This window comes from Setaria viridis, chromosome 1, assembly GCF_005286985.2.
Source record: "Setaria viridis chromosome 1, Setaria_viridis_v4.0, whole genome shotgun sequence".
Taxonomy (NCBI): domain Eukaryota; kingdom Viridiplantae; phylum Streptophyta; class Magnoliopsida; order Poales; family Poaceae; genus Setaria; species Setaria viridis.
In genome coordinates, this window is record NC_048263.2 from 25,918,423 (window position 1) to 25,935,080 (window position 16,658).

Here is a 16,658-nt window from a genome sequence, read left to right on the forward strand (position 1 = left end):
AATCAGGAAAAGCCAGGGCGGGAACGTCATGGAGAATGTGATCCTGCAACGATTACTTGTCGACGGTGAGGAGAAACTGCTCACGCCACCGTGAGTAGTTGTCGGTGGCAGTGTAGAGGACGACGGGGATGAGGCTCCGAATGTTCTGCATGATGACGGCTTGCGCGTGCAGGTTGAGGACGGCAGCAGCCTCGTGGAGCATCATGGCCTGGTGAGCATCGGGCGCCTGATCGGAGAGGTCGTCGCTGGCATCCTTCTTGTCGGAGTCAGGCGGGGCACCCTTGCACTCCTGGGCAGCGCGCGCTAGGGCCTCGCGAAGGTGGGCATCGATGGCATCGCGCTCCTGCGCAGCGGTGGCGGCCTCGGCCTTAGCCGTGACGGCGCGAACGAGGGCAGCGGCATGAGCTTCCTTGCGGGTGGCACGGCGCTAAGCAGCGGCGGCGGCGCTAGCATCAGCCGCACGCTTGGCGGCCTTGGCGGCAGGGTGCCGGCCATGGAGAGCAACGACGGTGGAGAGCCGGTGCAGGATCAGCATCATGGGCAGGCGCGCTGAGAGCAGCGCCGGCAGAGGCGCGCTAGGAGCTGCGCCGATGGAGGCGCGCTGGAGTGGCGACGGCGGCGCGCTAGGATGCGGAAGGTAAGGAATCGGGGATAACCCGGACTCGTGATACCATGAAAGCAATAGATATTGCGTAGAATAATAGATTGATTAGGGTATACAAACATGTACAAATATGTACAAATAGTCATCATAATCATGAGCTGGTGCATGGATGGCAAGAAATGATTGGATCTTTAACGGCATTCACCAACAATTCAGGGCACAATAATTCATTTCAAGCATATATTTACTCTGGTTATTCACAGAGTAAAAGACACTTGGAAACAACCTATGTCTCAATAGCTAGATCAGAGCTTGTAATTTTTTTAATCTTCTTTGTTTCCTTCTTTGTCTCCTAATTTGGTTAGTATGAACCTGTAAGATACTCTCTCTATATATATAATCACTAGGGGAACTCCCCCGTTTGTTTCCTCAAAAAACATGTACAAATATATATAGGCTGAGGTTTATAGAAATACAATTGACCAAGAGATAAGACTGCACATCCTAATCCATCTAGAGCACGGTAGGAAACTGGCCTGAGCTAGGGTCCATGTACACACACAGCACGTACACATCTTCTAACAGTATCACAAAGGGAGGCTTATCCGCAATCGCACATTAGCGCTAGTTGTGTCCTAGTAGTAGCTTGGCTTTTCCATCCAAGTCTTGGCTTTTTAAAATGGGAAGTCGCTGAAAAAACTTCCTGAAAAAGCAAAAATTATGGGGCTGTCGTCTGAGATCGAGTACGCGGCCCGGCTGATGTGCTAATCAGCGACACCCTTTGTCTAGTTTTTTATCATAATTATTGCAGTACCTGATGTAGTAAGTTCCCTAAAACCTTTTGATTTCTGTTCTCCTCGTCTCTTCTAATGTATCCTTTCGCCAAAAAGAAAAAAACCACAATCGCTATGTAGATTAGTTTTTTTTATGAGAACACTATGTAGTTTAGTTTACGAGATTCATAATTTCATACAAGTTATTGTGCGTACAAGGATGCAAGCGGGCCTGCCTGCAGGCGCCCGCAGGCGACCCGCATCAGCCAGCTAGCTAATCTAATTATTCATGCAGAGTCCCGCCAACACACTTGCTTCCTGTGTTGCAATGTTCTGCTGGGCTTCGCCGGAAAAAAAAAATAACAAGCAGTCCGCGGCGCGACAGAGCTCGACACGGCGCACGCTCCGGCGGCCTGTCTCCTCCTCCGCGCGCCCAGTCTCCGCCATTAGGATCTTTTCATCCTGACATGATTCAGAGTGAAGAAGCTATGTGCCTGTGTCGTGTCTTGAAAATAATGGTTGACGTTAGCACTACGTACCAGTAAAACCTGCGCCTGAAAAAAAATTTGACGTTTGCTTTGGAACAAGTCATCTCGAACACTTACATGTTGACTCATCAGGGTAGCGAGCGAACGTGTGATGCAGATTGACTGCGATCTTCTTTTTTGCCTGCCACGACTGATCAACAGACCAGTGCGGCCACGAGAAGTCTGGACATTCATGTTTCAAATTTTCAGGCATCCTTTAGAACATAGAGATTCCATAGTAGGAATTTTTCAGAAATCTCACAGAAATCAATTTAAGCTCCCACGTGACTGATGAAATATATAACGTTCTAAAAGGAAGAGACCGTGAGAGTCATGTATCTTTCTCTCTTTTGTTTCACTGGAAAATTTCCCGTACATCATGTATCACGAACTTGAGTGCCTAATAATAAGCAAATGAAAAAAAGAAGAAGAAAAACTCTTGCACTATCTCGGTGAGCTGTGTAAAAAGAAAGAGAACTCTCCTAGAAGTATGTACTGTACATGCCAAGAACTCGGCGACGATGAGATGCATCGGCCAGAACTGTAGTAGCTCTACCGGAGCACGACGGCGGCGACGAAGCTGAGAACGGCGACGGCGCTGACGGCCGAGCAGCAGAGGTCGACGAGCACCTCCTTCCTGGCCTTGGACTCCTTCCTCACCCTCTTGCTCCTGACGAACTCCTCGTACCTCCGCTTGGCCGTCTCCTCCTGCCCGTCCCCTCCCTTCCTCGGCCCCGCCATCGCCGCCGCGAGGAGCCGCAGGGTGCCCTCGCCGCTCACGGCCGCGCCGTCGGCGTCCTCGACGGCGAGGCTGATCTCCCTGACGCTCCCGGTCTCCTCCGAGCAGGTGACGGTGGCCTCGAACTTGCAGCCGCCGAGCACCACCGCGTAGCGCACCAGCGCCTCCCCCGTGTACCAGTGCCTGTCCACGGCCACGGGCCGCCGGCTGGAGACGTTCACCGCGCGGCCACCGCGGGGTTCGACCACGACCCAGCTCAGCTCCAGCTCCGCGGGGGCCGCCACAGCGCCGCCGGCGCGGCCGGGGCCGAGGCCGAGGCCGACGATGGGCGCCGGGCTCTTGCACTCCACGGCGTCGACGCGGAACGGCGAGGAGAGGAACCAGGTCGAGGACGCGGCGGTCTCCACGACGCGGGAGAGCAGCGGCGCGCCGCCGTGGTACAGGTCGACGGCGGAGACGAGCTCGGAAGGGAGCTCGGGTCCCGCGAGGGGAGCGGCGTCGGCGGCGGCGTCCACTGGTAAGCAGGGGAAGGGGAAGGCGTCGGCGAAGAGGCGCTGCGGCGAGACGGCGGAGGAGGAGGACAGGAGGTCGGGGCGGGCTGCGAGCAGCGACGGCCAGCGCGCGAGGCAGAGCGCGCGCCACGTGTCCGGGTCGGCGGCGAGTGCCCGGAGCCCCGCGGTGGCGCAGCTGGCGGCGGCCAGGGAGCGGCCGTCGAGGCGGCGCAGCGCGCAGGCCAGCACGTCGGCGGGGAGGTCCTCCACGGTGGTGGTGGTGGTGGTGGTCGACGCCATTCCCGGGCCCGCGCTTAGCTTCTACGGTCGACGGTGCAAGCTAGCTGCAGGGCCGACGACGACGGGGTCGATCGATCGAGTGGCTCCAAGCCACGGGTGCGGCAAAAGCTCCAAGGCCCAAGCTAGTGACAAGCGGGGATGGGATGGCGATGTGGCAGCGGAGCGACAGCTTCCTCCTTTCTTTTATAGGCGCGCCGCGCGCGCGCATGGGTATCTCGCTACCTTGCGCGGCAGCGTCGTGCCGTGCCGTCCCGTTCCTATCGGGTGCGAAGGCGACGACCGTGACAGCCTGACGCACCGGGTCCGTCCGGCCAGCGGGGGAGACGGACGGGCGCATAGAAAATTACTAGCAGCACAAGGCTCAACACGACACGACCGCGCGGGCGCGGGCGCCAAGTGGAGTTTGCCCCGCGTCCGGGCCGGACGGGACGGGTTGCGAGGGAGCGCCTCGCGCGGTGCCGGCCGTGCGGGGAACGCCGAACGCAGGCACCAGGCAGCGCCGGCGGGGGATGCCCGCGCGGCTCCTGCGCGTTGGGAGCGGGGCGCGTTCGGCTCGCGTGCTCCTAGTAGGGATCGGAGTGGCAAACTCCCCAGGGCCAGGGGCAGGAGGAAGAACACATGCCCGTTCCCACGTTTTCTGCCTGACGCAGTTGCGCCCCCGCACCGTAACAGCACACTGTTTCGTGAATGCCATCCTCTTTCGCGAACTGCTTAGAGTAATCCCCATGTTCTTCCAGAACACACAATTTTAGTTTGCGATTATGTATCGAGCTCAATGCCCTGCCCCTGCGAGAGTTTCCTTACGATCACACCCTTTGTCCTGCTACCAGTAAAGAAGGTAACACTACCATAGAAATAGCCTTCTGTGCTGATTGTGAACGCCCTTTAATACTGATTTATCGTATTAAAGAGGTATTAAAAAATAAAAAAATTGAAATCCCTCGCTAGCCCCACCCCCTCCGCCCGGCCCCGCCGCCCTCCCGCCTCAACCCGCCTCCACCCCCTCCCTCCCGCGGTGAGGGGGGAGGGGAGGGGAGGCGGAGGAGAAGAACGAAGGACTGTCGGGTGGATAACTGTCGGGTGGATAAGGTGACCGCGTGGAGCGAGATGGGAGTTTTTAAGTACCAGGTGAAGCTCCCACCCGGCACTAAGGGGGTTACGGGGGCTCCTCGGGGACTATCCGTTAGAACCGGTACTAATGCTCACATGAGTACCGGATCAGAATGCAACCAGTATTAAATTTCGGGATGAACACTCAGTTTTTCAATAGTGTAATATCTCATCGCTTCGCCGAGGCACAAAGATCATGCACGCGGTTGCGTCGTCCCCGCTGTATTTTCATAACTACTATAATACCATACTAGTACCAAAATACAGCTGCATTATTGGTCAGACAGATATCCAAAGCTATAGTATAATGACAGCTCCTGCGGGGGCCATGTCAAGTCAGCTCGACCGATCGATCGACAGCAGAACCGATCCATTAATCCAACTCGGGATTAGTTGAATGCACAAGCGTCAGGCTACATCGGCGATCGGATTGGTACGGCCTCGCTCTCCCGCAATTAAAGTATCCAGTGGGGTTGGTCTTTGCTGATGCATGGGATGGCCGGGACAGCTGACGGCGACGTGCTTATCTTAGCCTAGCTACTCGCCGCCGGCCGTTCATCCGAGTTATGGTCCGTGAGGCGTTTGCCGGTAACCTCCTGTCTGAGGAGTGGGCGCCGATCCCTTACGTGAGAGCGCATGTCGGTATCCGGGGCCTCCTTTTCTCTTTTTTCCACAATCTTTGCATAGTTTAAGTAAAGAAGAGAAAGCGGCCGGGCTCACTGTCTTGTCCTCGAGTGTACAAACATTTGTTTGGATCAATCGTCGTGTCAGCTGCAGTAGTGATCCTATTCATACGAACATTCATGCATCCGGCAGGATCGGGGGATCATCTGCAGGAGATGCACGTACTTGTGTCTTTTCCATTGACCCGAGTAGCAATTATTCTCCGGTTGGCGAACATCCACCATTATTGATCCTGTTTGGAACAAACAGCTTAAATGACTTAAGGTCAAAATAAGCTGAAATCAGTTTCTCCTTGTCGCGCTTCTCCCCACAGCTCCCATATGTACTAAAACGTGGAAGCTGGACTACAACTGTTTATCAGAGAAGTGTTTTTCCCATATTAGTGCATCTTATTTGAGAAAGCGCTTCTCCCCACCGCTGTACCAATCAAGGCCAACGGAACTAGAATTTGAAGGGAGGGGGATTTATTTTCCCTTTCTTCCTCCTTCCTCCTTTATTTTTCTTCTTCCTCCTCCTCATTTTCTTCCTCCCATCTTCATCCATAGATGAAACTTTTAGAAGGCTCCATGGGCTGAGCGGGGGTAGGGGGCTCCAACCCCCAGTCCCCACGGTTGGATCCGCCCCTGATCATGGCCATTGTAGATGTGGACTGTCTATTGCAACATGGGTATAATTAACTTATTTCTTGCCTTACCGGAGCAGTTCTCAAACTTGCATGGAGTATTAAGTTGCTCATTTAATTTGTTCGTATGAATCAGTGAAGATCGATGTGTTGGATTGGAATGAAGCATTCAGTTAGGAAAAGATGGGATATGAAGAAAAAAAACGCGATTCATGAAATGGCCCCCATTCAATCATTCCATCAATCCACCCCTTGCATTGCATTGTGCTTTCTAAAACTGAAAGTAATTTAATAGTACTGCTTAGTCGTGCTCCGTTAAGACGTCGGCAACCTTAGGGATGTTTGGTTCTAGGGTCTAAAAATTTAGTCCCTGTCACATCGAATGTTTAGATACTAATTAGGAGTATTAAATATAGGTTAATTACAAAACCAATTGTATAAATGTAGGCTAATTTGCGAGATGAATCTATTAAGCCTAATTAGTCCATGATTAGACTATGTGATGCTACAGTAAATATGTGCTAATCATGAATTAATTAAACTTAATAGATTCATCTCGCGAATTAGTCACGGCTTATGCAATTAGTTTTATAATTAATTCACATTTAATCCTTCTAATTTCTAATTGGTATTCAAATATCCAATGTGACCCGAGTCCATGGATCCAAACGCCCCCTCAGGGATCACTTGTTGTCCCGTCACAGCTGGTCACAAAAACTCCCGATTGAAAACGTTGACGTCGAACTTACTAGGACTGCTGAAGTAGAAAGCTGACCGTACCTCACAGGATACACACAAGAATGGGAGCAGTTGAAGCTACGAAACATCAGCAGGGTGCATCACGCTGATAGATGTGGCATGCCATGTATCAATGTATGCATGCGGTTGGATTATTTCTTTTGTGGGCGGCCCGCGCCATCTCTATCAGGCTGATATCGTCCGTTGAATGAAGTGTCCCCGTCACCACGTGCGCCATGGAGGCTGGAGATCGAGCACGACCGGGCGCCGCCCATGCTTCATCTCATTCTCTCCCGACCTGTGCCGCTGTGCGTGCCCCTGCTAGTACCCGACCGCCCCTCTCCTTTCTGATGTCATTCTTTCACCAACTTTCCCTTTGATCTATCTTTCACGATGACAAGGGGCTGCACCGTACCTTGTCGATCCCTTCCCGATCAGCGCTCTGGCCAGCACCGCGGATGCTATCTCCTATCTGCGTGCCTCCTCTTTCTCGCGCGCGCAGTAGTGGCAGGCTTGCAGCCTGGATGCAATGGATCTGCACGTCGCCGACTGCGAGCAGTAAGTGTCGCGGACGCCGCTTGACTTTCGGGCCGCGAGCCTGTCTGCCTGCCTGCCTGCCGACTTGCTTTCTTTATTCCCAGCCGAAAGCCTTTTTTAGCCCACACGCAAGTAGGCCCATGAGGAGGAAAGGCCTGAAGCCGCCGGGCTGGCTCCTGCAGAGAGGGAGGAAGGAAGTGGAACGGGGATTTCGCATGCATGGGCCGCAAACATTCTCAAGAACTTGTTACCAAACTTTTTTTATGTTGAATAAAAGCTCCATCACAAAAATCGGAAGACGCGACGTGCCAGCTCAAATGTACTCTGTCTCGGACCTACTAGATTTTCTTTTTGCTATGGATCAAGACCCCATGCACTCCAAATCTACAATGCCATTAGACGTGATTAGTGAAAGCCTGCACCCTAATTGAGTCCTCGGTTCTTCTCTCTCTCTCTGTTTTCGCCCCTAACGCGCGTCAAGCCTGGAATGCAAAATCGCGTAGCATGGCTGTACTAATTTCGTAGTAGAATAAAATAATAAGAAAAAGCAAGTATTGCAAAAGTGTGATATTCACCTTATATTTCATTTGATGCAAATCAACCCATTAACTAACTAAAACGGTACATTTTTCATCCCACCATAGTTTAATAATAATTTAGTGCTATTTAATGGCGGTTTATACCACGTAATAATTTGACTAATCATTGTTTAGCAATGTAACGTAATGAGTCAAAGATACAGAGTCAAAACAAATCAGTAAATCCTCTGCCAAGACAACTTATTGGAAAAAATTAATGAAACGATTCCCACTAAATTATTATAGTGATTGACTCAACATTTAGACATAACTAAACAATGATCCGTAAAATAATTACATGGCCTAATCAATCTTATATGGCACTAAACCATCATTAAACTAAGATGGGGATGATAAATGCACCAATTTAATTAGTTAAAGGGTTGATTTGCACTAAATGAAACATGTGATGAATATCACATTTTTGCAATACTTAAAGAGAAGTATATTGGTGTTGTCTAATAGTTGGTCTCATGTATTGACACGTAATCTTGAGACGATTTAACAAATACTCTGTACAATGAGTTGTTATTTTATGTTGTCTCCTAGTAACTATTTCTTTAATTTATGCATAGAAAAAAAGAAATATTAAGAGTTGCAATGCAACAACAACTCGTACAATTGTGGAGTAGTCGACTCATAATCCTAAAGTCTAGCCTGAGGCACTTGTTTTCCAAAACAACGACCTCTTTCTCTCTCCTCACTCTTTCTTCTCCACATCAATAAAAATCTTATGTGGCACTGCATGAGATGATCTATGAAAATGCTGAGGTTAGAATTTTCCTTGTACCAACCGAGATTTATGACGTTCACCGTCCACTCCCGGAGTTTGCGTCCAGGGATGAGAACGGATGGAAAAAAAATCTCATTTCTGCCCGTCCATTTTTCTACATTTATTCCATATTTTTATCCATACAAAAATGGGACGGAAAAATATGGGAACGGGACAGGGAACGGGATGAAGGTGATCAGGAGTGGGACGAGAAACGGTTGAGGGTGTATCCGTCCATATTGCGGGATTCGTTTTCAACCAGGATGATGCCGTGTTCATCCTTTTTTATTTATATGGGATAGGTCCAATATCATAGTTGTTCGCTCCCTCAGGTCTGAGATCTCGGCCCAACATGCTCAAGACGTCCACAATCAGTGGACGCGATGAACGAGGGTCGAGCTTTGAAGGCCGACGTCCGGCACTGCAGCCTGCGCATGCATGGGCAGCGGGGTAGGAGGCTCATGCGCGAGCAGCATTGCTATACGTGATGATTATTTTTATTTTCAAAAGCATCTTGGGATGAAATTTGATATTGCTACTGCCTTGTGTGCTACTCGTATGCTAGCTTGGTAGCTTGCTCTCGGTTGCAGTGCATGGTGCTAGCGTGCTGCTCTGCCTAGGCATGTTTATATCGATACAATACAAAGCACATACAAGTGTTATGTGTAGCAACGGTACTACTTTAATGTACTAGTGTGTGTTTATATGCAATGTGTACGGAAACGTGTATCTCAATGTATAATCCCGATTCCCGACTATTTTCGTTGTATTTCTATCTGCATTTGTTCATTTTCGTACGCTCATATATCCTGGTTCCTGTCCTGCTCCTAACTATCCCGCACCCACTCCGGTTTCCGGTGAAAAAAAAGATGGTGACAAAGTTTTCCAGCCCGTTCCCGTCCTGTATTCATCGCTATGTGCGTCGGCGCGAGTCGTAGCGGCGTGCCGTCCGATCAGGGCTTATCTAGGCTTGTTTACTTCCCAAGTTGGGAGTTGCAAAATTGGCATTTTGCCATAAATGCGACACTGTAGCGTTTCGTTTATATTTGTGAATTATTGTCCAAACATTGACTAATTAGGCTCAAAAGATTCGTCTCGCAAAGTACAACAAAACTGTGCAATTAGTTTTTGATTTCGTCTACATTTAGTACTCCATGCATGTACCGCAAGTTTGATGTGATGGGGAATCTTCTTTTTGCATAGTATCAAAGTTGGGAGTTTGGAGGGAAGTAAACATGGGCTTAGTCCCCTTTTTCCCAACTTTGGCACTATGCAAAAAGAAGATTCCCATCACATCAAACTTGCGGTACATGTATGGAGTACTAAATGTAGATGAAATCAAAAATTAATTACACAGTTTTGTTGTATTTTGCGAGACGAATCTTTTGAGCCTAAGGGGGCGTTTGGATGTCAGGGGCTAAACTTTAGTCCTGTCACATCACACGTTCGGATGCTATTTAGAAGGACTAAATATGAGCTAATTATAAAACTAATAGCAGAACCCCTAGGCTAAAGCGCGAGACGAATCTATTAAGCCTAATTAATCCATCATTAGCGAATGGTTACTGTAGCACTACATTGTCAAATCATGAACTAATTAGGCTTAATAGATTCGTCTCGCGATTTAGCCTAGGGGTTGTGCAATTAATTTTATAATTAGACTATGTTTAATACTCTTAATTAATGTCCAAACATCCGATGTGGCAGGGGCTAAAATTTAGCCCCTCCCTGCCAAACACCCCCTAATTACTCAATGTTTGGACAATAATTTATAAATACAAATAAAATTCTACAGTTACGTATTTATGACAAAATGCAAACTTTGCCCCTCTCAATTAAACGAGACAAAAAAAATTCCGAACAACCTCCCGGCGTCACATCGTCCAGACCTGTGGTGTGGGCCCCGCGCCCGCGGCCGTTCTCCTCCCCCGTTCCGTTCCCCGCATTTTCTTCATGTTTTCTCTTTCCTCTCCCCTCTTTCACTTCCTCCTCCCAAGTCCCAAGCAACCGCTTCTCTCCGGCCGGGCCGCCGCAGCCGCCGTCTCGGCGCGCCCTCGCCGTACTAGCCCTCGAGTTCTACGGTCGTTGGGGGAGGCGTCGCCCGCTGCTTCCTCGGCCGATGAGCCGCTGCCCTGTGAGCTATCCTCTCCTCTCCTCTCCTATCGTCGCCTTCCCCCACACGCCCGCTCAGTTCATTGCTTCATCTCGCCGCATGGCGCGCTTCGGTCCCTGCTCCTGCGATCGTAGTAGTGTTATGCCAACGGATTAGAGTGCTCCCTGTACGACAGTGTCTGTTAAATTTGCTCGTGTTGGCGTGCCTCGACCTGGTTGCCCCAAAATTTCCTCCAGTTTTTTCCCCTTTTTGTGGGATTTTAGGTCTTTTCCTTTAATCGAGCACGCGCTTTTTTTTCCCCTATCATGCGCCTGCGACGAGAATTGGATTTCACCGGTTGCTAATCGCGTGAGGCTTCTTAGTCCTGTCAAGGCCTTTCGACTGATTCTGAAATTGCTATTGAGTTGCTTATTGCAGCTGTTCAGCGTCAGTATAGCAATTATTAAAACAATTATTGTCATTACCATGGGGCATACTCTTCCACTTCAGTCACGTGTGGTAGGGAAATCCTTCAATAACCGAACAGCTTACTGGTTCAGATAGCATCGATGTGACTTACCTCTTCCAAGCTGCATGGTGAACAAAGCGGGCAGCCTGCCTTTTTCTCTTTTGATCCTTTTGCAGCTCCTGTTTCCGATTTGGAACGTCCTTGGTTAGTGTCTCTTAGTGGGTCGAATTAGATCAGGTGAGAGTTGAGTTAGATGAGTATGAGCTGAGAAACTTGTTAAAATCTGGCAGCGTTTTAAGTCTCTGTCTCTCTTTTGTGGTTGTAATGGTAGCTGGCATCCCTAGCAGTCGATCATTGTAATGTGCTCTGTTATGCTTTCATATAAAGCTGGGAAAGTTGCCTTTGCTTGAGAAAAAAGTGACTTATCTCATATGTAGCTACTGGGGAAAAGGAAAGGAGAGCTCATGATTTTTGTTTGCGTGCTTTCTGTTTACTTTCCTAGATTCATTTTTAAAGTGATTTGCAATATTCAGATGAATGATGATGTCCTAGGAGTAATATGTTCATTGATCATGTTTTTAGGTTTCCTCTCGTACAATACAATGGTGTCAAGGCCTGTAGTGCTTGTCTTTCTGTTGGTGATTCTCATAGTTACATCCCAGTTTGAATGGAAGCAACAGCTTGTCAATGAGTTGGAATCTACAACTCGCAACCATCAACATATTTCAAGTAGAGAAGAGCTTGTCAAGGATAAGGTGAGCCACTGTTTGTATCTGAATATTTTAAGTGAGACTTTTTTGAGTTTTAGATTGTGCAGAATTTTTCCACAAATTGATCTGAGATGAAAAACAGCTACGTAAATAGCAGCGCTCTAACAATATGCTACTTATTGTTTCCTATATCTTATTTTCATGGTAAATATATACCACCGGTGGAGAGACAAGCTCAGGAACCTTATATTTTTTATATTTATATGTTATCGGCCCTGCACATAGTGAAGATTATTGTATTGCTTAGAAAGAAGATTATTTTATACAAGACAATTGGAAGTTTCCCTGGCATCCATAGGAATGTTGCTTGATATTGTTTTTGTAGGTGCCTGTACAAATTTGGCTATAACCTTATACTTGTTTCAGATAATCTTATCTCAAGAAAAGATGATTCAGAAATTGAATGACTTCATCCAGAATCTTCAGCAACAGTTGGTGCAATGCCGTGAAAATAATAAGACAATCCATTCTTCTGGGACTTCTTTAACATCTTATATTAGTGAAATCCAGAGGCACCAGATGATGGATGATTGATAATGTTGTGAGCTATGTGGATAAAAAAAAAAGATGGGATATTGACAAAGTCATGCTGGCAGCGAATTTCTCCCAGTAAAAGCAGTTATAATGTAGTATTAGCCTTCACAGAATAGTATTAGATCAGTTGCAAAGCAAAAAGAATGCTGATCTTGAGAATCTGTGTAATTGTATTTTCCTTTTGTTATGATTGACATCTATATATTTTTATGACATAAACTTTATATTCTATCCTCCATAAATTTTGCCATCTGAGAGTGTTTTTGAAAGTGTAAATTGCTCTTTAATGTGTGCTCTGGCATTAGCTCTGAATCAGTAGACTGATGTGGCAGGACAGAGCTCTCCAGATAGGAGAGGACTCTGGTTTGGCATGTTACAGCCTCCATTTGTCCCCATTTCATAGCATGCTGCAACCTTTTTACTAGAACGGATCTGTTCTATTGTCGACAGATTTCACGGTACGATTTTCACATTTATGTAGCTTCAATCGTTTTGGCAATATTTCCAATGCTTTAATTTCAGCAGAATTTCTAGCATATGCTGTTTTCGCATGTGATTCTTACTGTAGGAGTGTTTCTTGATGTGGAGGTCAGGGGATATAGGTGAAATATGCAGACACCGTGGCCGTAGTGTGGAGGTTATAATCTGTTTAATTGACATAGTAAAGGATCCAATGCCACATGTTTTCTGGTAATAACTTATTACTATACCAATATCTGGATACATTATCGGTAGTGTTGAATACTGTGCCAATACTTCTCTTGTCAGTCCTGGGTTATGACTTATGTTTGCCTTGTACATTTTAAGTTTTTAACTGAAGAAGTAAGAAGGATGCTGATTATAAGTATATTCTGTTTAAACTTCAGTTCGATGATACTACACAATGGTTTTTCCGTGCTTTGAGATTATCTGATAACTTTTGTGGCATTCATCTATATGTCTTACATCACTCGAGGCCTCAACCTCCAGGGTATTTGTGGCATTCATCTATATGACTTACATCACTCAAGGGCTGAAGGGTAAATGCATTGAGGTTAAAGTCTTATTTGGTTCGTCGACATTACTCCTAGTTCATCAATGCTGAACTGAAACGTTTTAATGCCTTTTGCTAGGTCCGCATCTCTTGTTTGAGCAGCAATGTTTGAAAAGGAGCTGTCGGTATGCCATCTACTTAAGTGGCTGTAACCGTCTAACAGCCTCATGCTTAGCTTTTGAGCATCCAAGGCTAAATAGTACTTTTCATGATGTGCTCACTTGGGGACATTTGCTTCGGTTTTTGCTAGTACTAATCTCTTGCAGTTGAAGCAGGTTGTACTATAAGGCATTCATGTTGATGAGTCTGCCTGCTCCCACTGTTTACGCAGGTGCCGTTGAAGGGCTGGAATGCTATCCTTAGACGAAATGGAGGTAATAACACTGTTGACGAATTGATAACATCAAGCTACTTCTTAAGTTTGACGCTTAGACTCTGAGCGATGATTACAACTTTATCAGTGACACTGATGTCTGTATGGTGCTTGCATTCATCTGTTTACAAGGCTTACCTGCACATTTATCTTGTTCATCTGTGCAGTCACATATCCTCTCTTTTTAATACGGTTAATGTTGCATGAACCGGGAATCATTTTGCTGTTTTTTCTTAGTTTTGTAACAAGGCTATCAGCTAACCGCACCCTTGTTGCAGTCTTTCAGATGTGCGATGTGGGTAAATTCCGAGGCCACGCATATCTACCCAGGATAAACAAGGTAGAAAGGTCTGGAGAAATCTGCTTCTGTACGGCTGGAAGCTCGGCAATGCTTGTGTCGCTTCATCATGGAAGAGTTGCTCAGTTGCCATCAATGTTCTGTAGCTCTGCTCCTGGTTTCATTAGAGCAGGTGTTTTGCAGATGTCCCTGTCTGGGGGAACCTCTGTGATGGAGTAATTATCTGCAGAAATACGATAGGTCAATATGGCCAAATACTGTGCGGCCTGTGCCCAGTGGCGGTGATCAATCTTGTTCAATGTTCATGGGCCATGATCTGACCTGACCTGCCCTGCCTATGACAATCACATAGATGCTTCTTCTGTGGTCCATTATGTTGGGTCCCGTTTGTATCCGCTTATAAGCAGTTTATTGGTGGAAATAAGCGAGAATCCCGCCAAACGCTTTGCTTATTTCCACCGATTCTCGCTTATGTGGTAAGCCGCTTCAACGATTTGAACTACGAGAAGCGAAAAGCGAGAAGCGAGAAAATCTTTGCTTAGATTATAATCCAAGCGTGGCTAAGAAAAGCGTATACAAACAGGTGATTTGGATCTGAGATACGGGAGCCCCTATCTCCCTGCAGTAGTTTGATGCGTCTGCCCTGTGTGCCGTTAAGGTGTAACATTTGCATCTGGCGTTGGATGTTGAGCAACACTGTCATCTACTGCCTTCGTCCCAAATTACTATTCGTTTTATCTTTTCTAGATATATAACTTTTGTTATGTATCTAGATATAGATATATCTAGATCCATAGCGAAAGCTATGTATCTAAAAAAAAGTCAAAACGAATAGTAATTTGGGACGGAGGGAGTACACATGTGGTTCTTCTGGTGCATGCTCCGTGTAAGCTGGGGTCCTATAAGCAGCAGAGCGAGTCAGTTGCTGTTGTGTATGTAGCTGGAGATGGGCAGGGATAGATGAGAAGAACCTTGGTTGCTGCTACTGCAAATGTGGCCTCCAATTCTCAGCCATCCAAATACAATCCCACCGCCAAGAAGCAAGCTGCTGCTGCTTCCTTCTTCATGTTAGAAGAGTGAGTAATGGTGGTTGGACTCGGATACATTGGTCATGGCCCATTTCATGGATCTGAACAGCTCTTATGGTCCATTTTGTGGCAAATAAAGATGATCTACTTGTGGACAGGAACATTGTTAATAGTGTTCTGAACCCATGCTACTGTTGGCATGCACACACCAGACCAGACTCTGCTCTTCCGGGTCAAGGAGCTGTATAACTGTATCACGCTTTTGATCAAACAATATCAGTATCTCACACATCAGCAGCACTAACAGCCTACATCAACGTCAAGGGGGATTGCTGATTCTGCGCTGGGTCCACCACAATCATATCCGTTCAGCGGGATGCGCGGCGCAGGCAGACGCGCTCGTGCGAGAGCACTCGTGCGCACGAGTCCTCTTCCATGTTCGGACGCGGCATGTCGCCGCACATGTCTACACCACCACCAAGCACGCACCGGCAACTCACCCATCCTTAACATTTACTCCGTACTCTGTTGGATTGGATGGTAAACTAGGCGAGATCGCGTGACATGAAACGAAAGCTTGTGCTAGGGATTTCACTTCACACGCTACTCTAGCCGACGAAGTAAACGGAATTGAATGAGTATTTAGCGTAGGAGTTGACCTTAGGTTCATCAGATTACTTTATACGCATTAGTCGTACTAGCTGCATTCAAAGTGTATGGACTTAACCTCGGGAGGATTTAATTGCGGTGTCTGCACATTGAGTGAGTCCACCATCTTAAGATTAATGCGCTGTCTGCACACCCATGCATCGGCGAGAGCGTTCGAGTCCACAATCTTAATTTCAAGCAAGACTAGAAATATTTGGCCGGTTCCCGTTCGATTTTGTAGTTATGGGTTGAAAATAAGACTTCTACTACGGTTGACGGGTGAAAATAGAACTTTATTTCCTAATGAAAAAGAGCTCTTTTACGGTGCACAATACTAGGCTATAACTACTGTTAAAAAAATGACTACTATAAAAAATATCCGACGGTCAAGATTAATTGTATACTACTGAAACATTCACATGTGGTATGGTTAGTATACATAAGTATTATATGTAGTATAAGGGTATCATGGTAAAAGAACATAGATGATATCATTATAATTTTATTTTTGACATTAGCATAAAGTTTAAAAGAACATTCCATTTTGAAATGTCACCTTTTACAATGTAATAATTACTAAATTATCCATAATAATGAATAGTTAGATTTTATATATGCTATATCCACTAAGTAGTAGTATTGTGTACTATAAAAAAGCTCAATGAAAAAATACAATACAAATGCAAAAATTTATATGTGGACAAGACACTACGAAGACAAGAGCTACGATCGACAGATGCAACTGCAGTGCAGTGGGGCATCTACGAAGTGGCCAATAATAGTAGGAAGGTAGCTAAAGAAGAGGACGCCGGGGTTTAGCCAGCCCAGCCTTTACCCCGAACACCGACGCTAGCTTGCCTGGTTTCAACGTTAGTAATTACTAACAAGCACCCTAGAATCATGGCTATTGGTGGCAAATTATCTGCAGGCTTACTCGA

General features: G+C 46.9%; 2 protein-coding genes across 3 annotated transcripts; one reads left to right on the top strand and one right to left on the bottom strand.

Moving 5' to 3' along the window:
• Positions 1 to 2,229: 2,229 nt before the first annotated feature.
• On the bottom strand, positions 2,230 to 3,602 carry LOC117845112 (probable F-box protein At2g36090). The gene has a single exon (XM_034726031.2). The coding sequence runs from the start codon at positions 3,432 to 3,434 to the stop codon at positions 2,457 to 2,459; it is 978 nt and encodes a 325-aa protein (XP_034581922.1). The 5' UTR covers positions 3,435 to 3,602; the 3' UTR covers positions 2,230 to 2,456.
• Positions 3,603 to 10,439: 6,837 nt separating this feature from the next.
• LOC140222519 (uncharacterized) lies at positions 10,440 to 12,590 on the top strand. Of its 2 annotated transcripts, XM_072293276.1 has the most exons (3): positions 10,440 to 10,609; positions 11,619 to 11,791; positions 12,173 to 12,590. In XM_072293276.1, the coding sequence occupies exons 2-3, from the start codon at positions 11,639 to 11,641 to the stop codon at positions 12,338 to 12,340; spliced, it is 321 nt and encodes a 106-aa protein (XP_072149377.1). In that variant the 5' UTR covers positions 10,440 to 10,609; positions 11,619 to 11,638; the 3' UTR covers positions 12,341 to 12,590. The 2 variants fall into 2 exon arrangements, with proteins under 2 accessions (XP_072149377.1, XP_072149379.1); XM_072293278.1 differs by lacking the exon at positions 10,440 to 10,609 and having other exon boundaries at positions 10,658 to 11,791.
• Positions 12,591 to 16,658: the final 4,068 nt, after the last annotated feature.